Source organism: Ziziphus jujuba, chromosome 5 (genome assembly GCF_031755915.1).
Source record: "Ziziphus jujuba cultivar Dongzao chromosome 5, ASM3175591v1".
Classification (NCBI taxonomy): Eukaryota; Viridiplantae; Streptophyta; class Magnoliopsida; order Rosales; family Rhamnaceae; genus Ziziphus; species Ziziphus jujuba.
The window spans coordinates 16,251,794-16,265,144 of NC_083383.1; the positions used below are offsets into that span (position 1 = coordinate 16,251,794).

Below are 13,351 nucleotides of genomic sequence, written 5' to 3' on the forward strand. Positions count from 1 at the left end.
GTTTTAGTTGTATTTTATTATTTCCTATTGTCTTTGGTATCTGTTGGGAAGAAGAAAACCATGTAATATGAGAGTGATAGCAAATGTTTAACACTGCATGCCAGCTATTTGATAAATTGTTTATGACAATTCCATGCTTTACCAAGTGATGTTTTACCATGTGTGAAAGTGGCTGTGTTTACTTGGCTTTTCTGCCATGTGTGTGTGTGTGTGTGTGTGAGTGTGTGAGTTTGTGTGTGTGTGTGTGTGAGAGAGAGAGAGAGAGAGAGAGAGAGAGAGAGAGAGAAGACTTCATGGACAGGTACTTGCAATTGCAAAGCATTATGGCCCCATTCGCTTTAAATGATTGATAAATCACAGGTCCCATGTACATATAACATTTTATTTTTAATTTTTTTTTTAAAATTATAACTACCTTTTGTAATAGCAAAATAAAATATGCATGGTCCTTTTCATGTACCCTTTTCATTCAATTCTTGCTTTGCTCACTGTATGTATATAACATCTGCCTAGAATATCACACAAAGGAATAATTTATTAGAAAATTGAGGAAAAAAAAAGAAAGAAGAAAAACATAATAATTAGTTATATTTTATTTTTTCAAAAATGAAAATAATATGGAAAAAGGAATATAAGATATTTTTGTAAAGTTTATTTTTTTAACAGCAATAATTTATGAAATAAAAAATAATACAATACAATACACTGTTGTACCAAACACTGTATTATTTTATACAATCCAACATTAAACACAGCATAAGTATAATATAATACATTTCAGTATAATCTAATAAAATACAATTCATATCAATACAATCCAATACTGCATACCAAACAAGCCCTAAGATGTTAGATGTTGTTGTGTGGTAGAATATGGTAATGGTTGTGGAACATATGAGTATTATATGGTATATGAGAATATAGTACATATGGATATTGGTTTTATATGAACTATAATTTATGGAAATGTCACTTTACTTATGAGATTTTGGGGACTTTTGATAGTATTTACTTTATTTTATAAGTTGTGGGTACTGTTAAGTATTGTGAATGATTATAAGTTTTATAAAAATTATTTTCCACAACAAGGAAACTTTCAAAGATTGAGAGTGAAAGTGAGGTTTTCAAATAAAAGATTTTAAATATCAATGAATATTTTCATATTATTCACTTTTGTTCACTCATTAAGCTTATTTTATAATTTTATTTTTAAATTGTTTCCTCTAAACCTTAAGCCAATTGGTTGTACATTTCATGTTTAAGCATTTTCTCCACTGGCCTGCGATTTCTCCACTTCTATTTAAGTATCTTGTTCAACTACTTTTGATGTACTTTTCTTTTCAAATACTTATTTGGATTTATGTTTATGTTGTTTTTCAGTCTTAAACCTTTATATACTTCTTCTAGATTGTTATGATGGATTAATATAATATATATAACTTTACATTTTTATTTTTGCTTATTTGGAGATTTGACGTTTGAACCCTTGATGTGGTTTTATAGAGATTGATAATGAGACTATTGTAGTGTGGTATGTTTTTGTTGATTTTGCATGACAAATATATTAGTAGTGTTTTATTATTTTATTTTTACTGTTAGGTTACATTTAATTTACAGGGATGCCCGACTGGATTTTCGAAAGAGAATTTGGAAGGATTTCATTAGATAGGATCAGTTATGGTGCCTGAAAAGGATGCTGGGGGCAATCCTATCACATTCTCTATAAATGTAAGGAATAAAAAGAAATTAATTGCACTTTCATATCATCTAGTTTAAAAAAAAAAAAAATTCATTTCAACTCTCAAATTTTAATTTATTGCAATAATATATATATTTTTATTAATGTGACTAATGGCTAAACCCCACATGATTAATATTAAATGGGGTTAATTCACTTTTGATATCCTCTACTTTCAGTGTTTGCAATTTAAGCTCTTAACTTTTCAATTCAACAATGTAGGTTTTCGATTTTTTAATTCATTACAAACTTAAGGCTTTATGACTTTTGACTAACAGAACTTAACAGCCATCTTATGTAATTGATATTAAATTTTATCAAATTTCAAATCAAATAATAATAAAGAGCAAAACTTTGAAGCTAATTCTAAAAGTCTACATTTTTAATATCTTTCTAGTTTGTATTTGATATAGTTTAATATTAGTTAGGTTACTTGCACTAACTTTTTTAAAAAAATAAAGGATACCAAAGTATAAATATTAAAATATTTTTAGTATTTTGCACTTTGGTACTCTTTATTTTAATATTTTGTAGTTTAGTATATTCTGGTTTAAAAATTGAAATACTATACTAGTTATGTGGTATGACAATTAAATTTTATAACCAAAAGTCAAACAAGGTCCATACTACAATAAATTTAACAATTGAAGGTCTAAATTGCTAAGTTGAAAATTAATGAGCTAAATTATAAAACTTTAAAAGTAAAAGATATCAAAGTGCAATTATCCTTATTAAATGCAACAATAAAAGAACAAAATAAGGTTTAAAATGCAATAAAAAATTAAGATTTGTTTACACCTCAATATAACTCCGTAACAAGGAGGATTCGAAATTAATTTATTTCATTGATCTAGCAAGCCACAAATGAATGAAGTTCTACCATTAAGCAAACAAAGATTTGGTTAATAAATTTGACGTGAGACACAAATGAATGAAGTTCCACCATTAAACAAACAAAGATTGGTTTTGACAATTTATGAACAAATTGTCTACGGATTCTAGGAGTGTTCATGGGTCCAAACCGACTTAATTTGAGAAAAAATTAACCTATCCAATTACTAGGAGCTTGGTTTTTTTCTTTCTTTTTTTTTTTTTTTCCAATCCAATCTAAACCAATTCATACATAAAACCTAATCCAAATCAATCCAATTAGTAATTGGTTTGGATGATTGATTTTGAGCTTGGCCTTCTTTAAAATTTTTTGGGCTTTTTGCTTGTTTTAAATTTTAGGGAACAATTTGGAACTTTTTATTTATTATATATATATTTCAATTTATAAATAGATTGTTTAAAAGAAAAAAAAAGAAAGAAAAATAATAATACATAAATATTAAAACAAAAAGTATTAATTAAAACTTAACAATAATGATATATCAACTTTTAAGCTCATACAACAACAAAAATAGAATGTGTAGATAATAACATAAAATTTAAATACATATAATTTTATTATATTTTTTGGTTAGTTGGATCGGTTTAATTGATTTTTCATTCTAGAAACCAAATTGATAATTGATTTTTAATTTAAAAACCAATCCAATACAATTACATTTACCAAAAAAAAAAAAAAAAAACCAATTCAAATAAATTAAATTGGATTGGATTAGATTAGTTGATTTTATTGGTTGGTCGGTTTTTTGTACAACCCTAATGGATTCATCAAAAATAGAGATTGGTTTCTTAATGTAATCCTAAACAATAGTTTGGTTTATGCAAAATGGTCTGTTGGCAAATTCAATGTTTATGTTTATTTAGAGAATAATTTAACTTTAAATAAATATATATATATATATATATATATATATATATATATGAATTTTATGGTGTGGACGTCTGTATTTTTTTATTGTGTGGATATCAAATACAAACATCTACAAAAATAATAATTTTTAAAAATTACCGTCAATACTATATAAAAAAATAATGACGATTTTAAAAAAATCATCATTTCTGAAAATGTCTGCATAATAATAATAATAAAAAAAGTCTATATTATAAAATTTATATATATAGATATATATTTTCCAGTATATGACAGATTCACAAATAGCCAAACCCAATAGCCAAACGGTAGACAATTTGGCCAAAAAGTGTGGAGCCTTCCGTTATAATTTTTAGTTTTAAAACGGGCGGAATTGTCAAGCTAGCCATCAAATAATTAGGGAATAAAATCAGCTCCTACAAGTACAAACCCTTTCTAATAGTATTTACCCCAAAAAATAAATAAATAAATAAATACTCTTTGTTGTAGTTATTACACTGAAATAATACAATTTCCATGCTACACAAAACGTGCTTATCAATTCCCAGCACTTTAAAAATAAAATAAAATAAAAATAAATAAAGTCGCAATAAGAAGAAAAATGCCATGGCCATGATTGATCTGTGTCTTCCTAATCCCACATATCCAATTAGGCCGTAGACACATCCAAGTACATAATTTCTCTCTCTGTTTTTTCAAGTTCAAATTCAAACCCACTTTCATCAATGGAAGAGAAAGCAAAAGTTTTAGTCTTTATTTTCTGGCAAGGTTTATTTTGTTAAACAGTGTGAGGTTGGGGTTTGCTTAGAGACTACCGACAGTGACAATTTTATTTACTAGTCTCTTACTTTTCCCACACCACCCACACGAATGGTCAGGAGAGAAAGTAGGGAGAGAGAGAGAGAGAGAGACATGGCCTGAGCAATAAAAAAGAGAGAGAGAGACTCCTGGGGCTAGGGGAAGCAGGCATGTGGATGAGTGGGGGACACACCAAACTCCATCAATTAAAACCCTTTGAAATTATTGAATTACCTGACACAAAATACAAGCCCAAAAAAATAATAATAATAATAAAAAAAATAAAAGAAAAAAGAAAAAGCAAAACAACCCATCATCTCTCTCTGCAGACTGTTCACTTAAGGTGGAACTGCATTTTGTTCAGTGCTTTAGACTTGGAATAGAGTGTCACAATTGAAAGAGAAAAAAATTTGGGAAGCGACCAGAAGTTTATCAAAGAGCTTTGGAGGGTGTTTTGCCTTTTTTCAGGGGGAAAAAAAAAAAAAAAGCTTTCTTTTTCATTAGCAAAATTGAGGCTTTGAGGATGCCTAGACCAGGTCCAAGACCTTATGAATGTGTTAGAAGAGCTTGGCATAGTGATAGACACCAACCCATCAGAGGTTCTCTCATTAAAGAAATTTTCAGGTTTTCCCACTCTTTCCCTCGACTATCTTTTACACATGTATATATATTTCTTTATATTTTTTTGCGTTTGCGTTTGGTGTATAATATGCTTCTGGGTTTGATATGAAATTGTGTTTGTTTGTTCGTCTTTAATCTTGTTCTCTTTCTGTTTAGGGTTGCTAATGAGATACATAGCTCAGCTACTAAGAAGAACAAAGAATGGCAAGAGAAGCTCCCTATTGTTGTACTGAAAGCAGAAGAAATTATGTACTCCAAAGCCAATTCTGAGGTAGTTTCTCTCTTTTGCTGCTCTCAATCTGACCCTCTTTATAACTCTTGATGAATTTAACAGTGAGATTCAAGAATTTTTCTTTTTGTTAATTTTTTTTTTCCTACATTTTTCTCCTTAGACAAACAGGGTTCTGATATTACTGGATTTTGTCATTTTTTTTTCTTCTTAGTTAGTGTTTTGCATTTTTCCTTCCTGTATAGGCTGAATACATGGACCTCAAAACACTTTGGGATCGAGCAAACGACGCTATTAATACCATAATTCGGCTAGATGAGAGTACTGAAACTGGAGAATTTCTTCAGCCTTGTATTGAAGGTAGGGAAACAAATGTCTTGAAATTATTATTCTTTTTCTAATTCCATCTATGCATATCTGCATATAGGTTCTCACCATCGGTAATGTAATTTTTCTTTAGTTGGTTCTAAGCGCCTGTAAACAAACGATTAGTAGTTTACGCTTTCACTATTTTGTGTTTAATTCTTCTCTATTATTAACAAAATATCCTCTTAGCTGCTCTCAATTTGGGCTGCACACCAAGAAGAGCATCAAGGAGCCAGAGGAATAGTAATCCAACGTGCTATCTTAGTACTAACACTTCAGAGGTCCCAATTGGTTCTCCTAATATGGTAGAGAATGTTGCTCATGGGGATTACGGAATCAGTTCACTGTATATGTCTCATGGTTCAAGTTTTGTGAAACCCTCAACCATGAATCCAACCCATCTCAGCTCAGGAACTGGAATTCCTGTAGTCGAAAACAGTGAATGCTCTGGTATTAAATTGACATATGCCTCTGAGAATGTTCCTCCTAAATACGATCAACTTGTAGCTAAAGAAAATTATGCAGTGTCTAACTCCTTTTCTGCATACCCTCTGTATTATGGGAATTGCCATCAGTTTGGAGAACTCCAACTAGATTTCGGTGTCCTTCCTAAATCGTTTTCAAATCCTTTAGAGCCTGCTGAGAGGGGTATTGTTACAAATCTCGTCTGTGATAAAGATGCATCAAAGAAGAAGAATGCACAAACAAATGTAACAGATGGTCTTGAGAATCCATGTACGACTGGGTGTGATCTGTCATTGCGATTGGGACCCTTCTCTCTTCCTCCATGTCCAGACGTTGGCAATAATCGGCCCCAAGATGTCAAAGATGGTGGTTTTCAAGGGGGAATCAAGTTTAGTCATCAGTCATCAGAATTGGATAAAGACTTCCGTTCCTTTCAAAGGGCTAATGCATATGCTCCTTTAGGCTCCTGTTCAAGTAGATGGAATCTTGAGGGTGGATATATGACAGTAGAAGATAAAATGAGAAAGCGGAAGGCAGGCTTAGATCATCTGATGGAGGATCAGCAATTTTGTTTGCAGCCAAAGCTTCGGTTTAGTCACTTGACAGGAAGTATGAGGAATGCAGGAATGTAGGCTGACTAATGTGTTACAAGCATTGGTATTTAGTAAGTTGTTTCAACATCTTGAAATGGCTAGGCAAGTGTGTTTTTTCTTTTTCTTTGTTTTGGGCAATTTTGATATGCTCTGCAACTACTATGTGTGGGTATGGGAATTTAGTTGCAAGGTTGCGGATGTGAAATGTAAATATTTAGGTAAGTTAATGGACAAGCTAACTGAAGAGGCTTTTGATCAGTGTAATAAAAGTTATCATGCCTAACATGGTACTTGTTTAATATTTGACTTATGTTTGTTTATCTATTTTAACTTAATTACTTTTTTATCTACAATATCGATTTGATTGAAAACAAGTTTAGAATTTTGATTTACTAGTTTTAAGTGATAATATAGAACAGAAATGGCAGTAGATGGGTCAAAATCCAAAATAATGGTGTATGTCATGCAGACGGACAAGCATAGTAGCAGCTCTGTTGGAGTGGCAAGCAAGATAGCAAACTGAAAAATAAAAGAAGGAAATTGGAAATATGGATGGATATGCTGTGGTGAAGTTTGTAATGACACGCATTATTGGTGGTGATCTGTGGTTGTAAAATGGGAATATGGGACTTCAAAAAAAGGAACTGTAAGATCAGGAAAGCAGCATGGAAAATGAAGCATGCACTTCCTCCAGGCTGCAACTTAGCTTTTAGCATATTCTACTTTTCTTATACAAGCTTAGTTAAAGCTTGAGAGTCTGACATAAGGCTATGAAGAAGAGCTTCCCCTGGCGTCATCAGGCTTTTAGTTGGAAGTATTCAGAACCTGCGGTATGCCTAATAACTATATCTAATCTAACTTGGTGCAAGGGAGTCCAGTGAAGCTGTTCTAAAAATCAGCTTTCTAAGGCATTATTAAGGTGTTATTTAGATTTTGTCTAAATTTTGGGTGTGCCTGAATAATATGCTGATTAATTCCTTTTCTATGCATAAAAAATAAATAAAGAAGTCCGTTTTATTTATTTAATTTTTTTTTTATGCATTCTGTTTAAATGTTATACATACAAGCTGGTTTTGTACATAATCCTTTTTTGTCTGAAATACTGATGCTATGCACTTAGAAGTACTTGAGATGGTTTCAAATATGCTTGAAGATATTGAATGTGGGCTCTATGTGAAAAGGAGAGATAAGAGACTGTCCCTTCATCTAAAACCTAAGTTTTACTGCTTAAAGAAATAATTTTGGATGATTGCAGATAAGATTATGGGGTCCACAACCTGATTGGTCTATTGTAGAAGTGGGGTGAAATATGATTAATAGAAAACTTATTTACTCTTTGTATTTGAGGGAGTGGGGGACAGGGGGTTTGTCCTTTTACTAATCTATAGTTAATTCCCCTTTTAATAGTCAATACTCAATATGCCTTGAGGAAGTGATTGTGGACCCCAAACTTGTCTAATTAGGTAAAAAAAAGATGATTAATGAATAACTTGAATATGGGGAGGTCTTTGTTTGTGGTCACTAATACTTGTAAAGGCTATGTTCCCTTCAGCAATCTGTGGGGTCAGAAAATTGCTGATCTTTGTTCCAACACATTTTACTTTTTCCCTACTCAAAGTAGAGTAAGATAAAGGAAAAAAAAAAAAAAAAAAAGGAAAAGAAATACCTGTCTCTATTTTGGAGTTATTCTTATTAGGAATTTTCTGGCCCCTACTTAGGTGTGTTTGTCACTTGATAGATTGGCATCTCAAAAAAAGACCTAAAAAGTCTTAAGCTAGATGAAGCACACAGAAATATCCTATTGGACATTGATAATCAAAAAGAAAAAGGAAAGTGCTTTAAGGAATAGGATACTTCATGCTGTGATAAATGGTAAATTCTGCAGGAAAAAAAAAAAAAAAGAAAAAAGAAAAAAGAAAAAAGAAAAAAAAAAGGCTGATATTTTGTTGGTTGGTTTTGTTGAAACACTAGATTATTTTCCTGGGATTCTGTCATTGGTTGGTATATTTGTTAACAAAAAAACCATAGTACAAACTAGAGTCCTTTTGTTGCTGGTACATGTCTATGTGTTTGATTCTTTACAAGTTGCATATGTCAAGAGCCAGATTGTCTGGAGGCTGGGAATGTGGGCCATGTCGGAGAGCCAACTTAGCAGTTCAATTAGGACTAAATTTGAAGATTCTTGAAGCTGTTATGGTCATTCTTTTGCCATTGCTATCATTAATTATTATCCTTTGAACCAAGATATGATATTTGGTGATTAGAAAGCATTTTCTATAATGTGTATGTCCTTGCTTGATATGGGTAAGTAACAAAATGCCCAACTAGTTTGTCTGGATGAAACATCAACAGTTTCATTTTTCGTGTTTTTGAATAGTGTTTGTTATATATTCATATAATCAAAACTTGTATTGTATACTGATCTCTAAAGAAGGGGAAAAACCCCTACTAAACAATTCGGCTACTTTATTTTTTTACAATCTTCACCTGAGAAGGGAGGAGAGGGAGTTGAAAAGGCCGAAGAAGCAGAAGATGAAGGTGGTGAGTAGCTGTAGTGAAACTCAATCTGCAGTCTCTGGTGGAGTGGTAAAGTAGGAACTAATCCTTTTTGCTCTTCTTCCTCAAGTTCCCCAAGTGGTATGGCGGCCAAAAACCTTATGATAAACTCTCTGCAACACTCTTTTCCTTTGCAAATTACTTCTTGCATATTCTCCTCTTCGTTTATGCTTCCTTCCCTGTCCTCTGCTATCTTCTTCTCCCTATACATGACACTCGAATCATCAAACTTGAGTATGTAGGCTTGGTTACATCCCTCGAAGAGTCTTTCACCCAATGAGTCGATGATATAGTAAGCATTGGCTTCTACTTTCAACACAAAGAAATGGTCGTTCCAACTCACGATGTATATCCTTGGATCGTAAACTTCAGAGTCATTGCTTATCTCGTTCCATATCTTCTCGAATGACATTGCTTCCTTCAAGCTCTCGAACTTCTCGGGGTTGAAGAAACCAACAAAAGAGTTCTCAGGCCAAACAGCTAAAGGTCTGAGGTCAGCTTCCAAGACTGTTTCAAGGTCGAAATGTTTGTTGGGGAAGAAGTTTGAGTAAGCCTCATTGTTGCATAGTTTTTGCCACTCCGTGGAACCCTCAGTAATAAGGCTATCGAATTGGGATTTCGACGGCATAACATCCTGGTTTGAGTGAAGCCAGTGGGCAATAACCATCACCAGTGCTGTGCAGGCACTTTCTCCAGCAGCCATTTCGCTCCGCTGATCAAAGGAGGCGAAAAACACCGGGGTTTTGAGCTTTGCTTGTCCATCTCTGCTGATTACTTTCTTTATTTCCCAGCAATCTTTAGGGGAATTCGCTTTCTGTACAAGTAAAAAAAAAAAAAGGTCCAAAATCAGCATTTATGATATTATAAAACAACAATTATATTTTTTCTCTTCCAAACAACAAAAAGAAGTATAGCAGAAAGAAACATATCAAGGTACCTCTATGGAACCCGTAGGCAATGACCCGTCAATCTCCTCCACTTTGTCATCCACTCTGTTTGTATTCTGAATCAATGGTACTTCCAATTTCAGCCTTGAAGGATTAAAACTCAACCTCCTTCTCTTCCATGAAAGCAACACGCTTTTCTTAACCGGGTCGGGTACTGGTGAGTCCGAACCCATGGGGGATCTGAATTCAGGTTTTGAACTGGAATGTTCCAAATTGCATGGGACACTAGCAGTACTAGTGGTGGTTATATTAGACTCGTCCGAGTCACAGCTCATTGATGGTTCAACAGGGCCTTGGCTTTTCCTCGTCTTTCTAAAACTCCTAAAATAGTTGACCCTTTTAATCAACTTGTCTCCGTCTGACCCAGTTGAGTTGTGAACGTTTCCAACCAAATCCTGTGAGTTTCTGACCTCCGCAAAGCTTACATTAACCTGCATGTAACATCATGATGATCATCATTATGTAATATAATGTCACAAATTATTGAAAATATATATATATATATATATATATGTGCACGTATATATGTTTGAAATCAGTGCAACGTGAATGTGAACTGGTCAAATTAAATGTCACGTGTCCATCAGAATTTTTTTTATTATTTTATTTTTATAAAATTAAAGATGACATCAAGAATGGGTCCCAAAACACAATGACCCCATCAAAATGTTTCACATGTATAATTAAAATATATGTATCTTAGAAAAATGAGACAGTTTTTATTTTTTTATTAAGGGTGAAAGAATTTGAAGCCTGAAACAATGACTTCTTTTTTTGTTTTGGGCTAATAGAATGTATCTGATACATATTTAAGACTGTTTCAAACACAGTTTATGCAAGATTACTAATTCAAGATTGTACCAATTTAATAAGTAAATTTCGATACTAAGTAAAAATAACTGTATGGTGATTGTTAAAATTAGGAACCAAAAAAAAATGATATTTATAAAAGATGGTATTATTATTTATTCTATATTTAGAAAATAAAATTAGAGAAAGAAAACTTGCTTGATTAAGCTGGAACAAGTCTATGAACAACTCATATCTGACAACCAAACACAGCCTGGATATTATAGCACAATAATTATAGCCTGGATGTTATAGCACAATAAAAGATGGCATTATTATTTATTCTATATTTCTACCCATTTTCGCATCAAAACAAACAGCTAATAATCTCCATGTTGCACATTCAAAATGGTTGTGTTAGATTAGATCCTCACATGCATTAATTTCTTTTGTAACAACCCCAAAAAAAAAAAAAAAAAAAAAGGAAGAAAATGGAAAACAAAAACAAGAACAAAAGGAGTTGATAAATATACTTACAGAAAGTGTGGCTTGGCCGTTAATAATCCCAGCAACCTTTAAAGCGATAGGAAGCTTTGCTTCAATATCAGATTTCATCCCTGAACCCAACTTATCTGTTAGATTCAGAGAAACTGTCCCTAAAACCTCCATTTTACTATTCGATTCTGCATTCTCTCCCTGTATATATTATATATATATATCAACAACTATATAAACGAGGGAAAAAAAAAAAAAAAAAAAAAAGGAAACCAAATTACATACATATAACAAGCTGAAAGTCAACTCCAAAGCGTCTTTGGTTGAAAAACTACAAACTTTGTGGAATTCATCCTCCCATTCAATGAGGGAGCCATTTTTGCTCAAAGCTCTGCAAGCGGTGCAATTCCTTTGCCGCCATGATCGTCCATAAAACGGAACGAATACAACTCCGGTCTTCGGACCTTTCCAGTTGACCTCAATGGCTACAACTCCATGTTGTTGTTCTCCATTATTCTTCTTCTTCTTCACTTTATAACTAGAAAAACCTTCCAGCTTTAACCTGTTGAGCTTAATGTGAAACTTGTCGGACGAAGCTCCGGTTAATTGCCATGGCGACCACTTCATCTTCTTCATATGTATTTCAGACAAAAACCCCTCCAGAGATTATAGATTAATATAAAGATGAAAAATGATATAAATGGAGGCGTTTATATGTGAATTTTGTAAATGGGGTCAGTGACAGCTAATCCTTTTTGTCTAAGAAACAATAATCCATGTAAGAAAGAGGCCGTGGACCATGTTTTCTGTCGTCCTACCCTGCTCGGTTTCGTTTTACCGTGTGGGCCAACCACACGGTTTCTACAAGGAATTATAATGTATGACGCTTGTTTTTGTTAGGTGGCAGATGTATATTGGTTGGATTTGAGGATGAAGTTTGGGGAACGATGCAGAGGAAAGAAATATTGAGGGGTGAAAAGGTCTTCTTAAGAGTGTTAGGAGAAGAGGGTGTTGTGGGGGAAATGACACGTCAACACGGCCAGCAAATGAAACGCATGAGATACGCGTTTGGGTATTAATTTTTTTAAAATGTGGAGCTGTCGAATTGCCAAAAATACTCGCTTGGTGTGCGGGTATGATAAATTAAAAGTTTAATTTCTGTTTATTTTATATAAGATTTTTGATGGTTGATAAATGAACGGATAGTTGTTGGAAAAGGGGTAACCAAAAAAAAAAAAAAACAAAAAAGGGAATTGTGTGTTTAGGATAAAGTGATAAAATACTAATTTGTTAATTTGATGAGAGTGGCAAATACTAAAACGTAAAAATTTATCAATGTCTTAGTAGTGCTTTTTAAGGCAGGCAGTACTAATGACGGTTCCTGATCACCTTGGAAGAAAAAAGCAACCACACAAGGTTATCTATTGCCACGTGTAGCTGACATGTTATGGTTGGGATTTATTTGTAACAAAATTTGGGTTTTGACATGCATTTGATTTCGTGGCCTGTATCAAATTCCATTATTAGTTAAGTCCGGCCTTAATATATATAATTGATAAGTTGAAAGATAGTTTTTAGATCAATTATATATATATGATATACATATAAATATTTTGCAATGGACTTACACACTCATAATATATTATATATATATATATATATATATAATCATTTTCTATAATGATGATGGTTTCCCACTATTATTCTAAAAAAATAAATAAAAAAGATGATGATTTCCATTAACACTTTTGCAATTATTTTTTAGATTTTTTCAAAGAGTTTGATTACATACTAAAGCTCTAAAAGGACGAAATGAATTATGTTTGAACTCACAAGTAAGGTTGATGTTACGGTAAAGGGTGATGGCTAACAGAAAGGTGTGCTCAATGGTGGTTACCGTTAGCAGCGAACTCGCTTTGGGAAAAAAATAAGATAAGGCACGCTGAGGAAAGAGGTGATCTTTAGTACTTGTGAGATTCGTCAGAATAATCT

The 13,351-nt window shown here is 32.7% G+C and overlaps 2 protein-coding genes across 2 annotated transcripts; one reads left to right on the forward strand and one right to left on the reverse strand.

Annotated features, from left to right (window-relative positions):
• The first annotated feature begins 4,377 nt into the window (after positions 1-4,377).
• Positions 4,378-6,873, forward strand: LOC107409952 (uncharacterized). The gene is made up of 4 exons (XM_048475092.2): positions 4,378-4,922; positions 5,076-5,190; positions 5,394-5,508; positions 5,704-6,873. Exons 1-4 carry the CDS (start codon positions 4,822-4,824, stop codon positions 6,609-6,611), a joined length of 1,239 nt encoding a protein of 412 aa, XP_048331049.1. The 5' UTR covers positions 4,378-4,821; the 3' UTR covers positions 6,612-6,873.
• Positions 6,874-8,900: 2,027 nt separating this feature from the next.
• On the reverse strand, positions 8,901-12,041 carry LOC125422860 (uncharacterized). Its single transcript, XM_048475194.2, has 4 exons — positions 11,645-12,041; positions 11,402-11,560; positions 10,066-10,506; positions 8,901-9,942 (listed from the first exon to the last, which is right to left on the reverse strand). The coding sequence occupies exons 1-4, from the start codon at positions 11,993-11,995 to the stop codon at positions 9,034-9,036; spliced, it is 1,860 nt and encodes a 619-aa protein (XP_048331151.2). The 5' UTR covers positions 11,996-12,041; the 3' UTR covers positions 8,901-9,033.
• Between the last annotated feature and the right edge of the window lie 1,310 nt (positions 12,042-13,351).

What these genes read in the sequence shown, in the direction of transcription:
- LOC107409952 (XM_048475092.2), top strand. Translation starts at nt 4,822, where the DNA reads ATGCCTAGACCAGGTCCAAGACCTTATGAATGTGTTAGAAGAGCTTGG. An exon ending in CTCATTAAAGAAATTTTCAG is followed by an intron (nt 4,923 to 5,075) that starts GTTTTCCCACTC and finishes CTTTCTGTTTAG; the next exon opens with GGTTGCTAATGAGATACATA. An exon ending in ACTCCAAAGCCAATTCTGAG is followed by an intron (nt 5,191 to 5,393) that starts GTAGTTTCTCTC and finishes CTTCCTGTATAG; the next exon opens with GCTGAATACATGGACCTCAA.
- LOC125422860 (XM_048475194.2), bottom strand. Translation starts at nt 11,995, where the DNA reads ATGAAGAAGATGAAGTGGTCGCCATGGCAATTAACCGGAGCTTCGTCC. An exon ending in TGACTTTCAGCTTGTTATAT is followed by an intron (nt 11,561 to 11,644) that starts GTATGTAATTTG and finishes TAATATATACAG; the next exon opens with GGAGAGAATGCAGAATCGAA. An exon ending in TGCCTACGGGTTCCATAGAG is followed by an intron (nt 9,943 to 10,065) that starts GTACCTTGATAT and finishes TTACTTGTACAG; the next exon opens with AAAGCGAATTCCCCTAAAGA.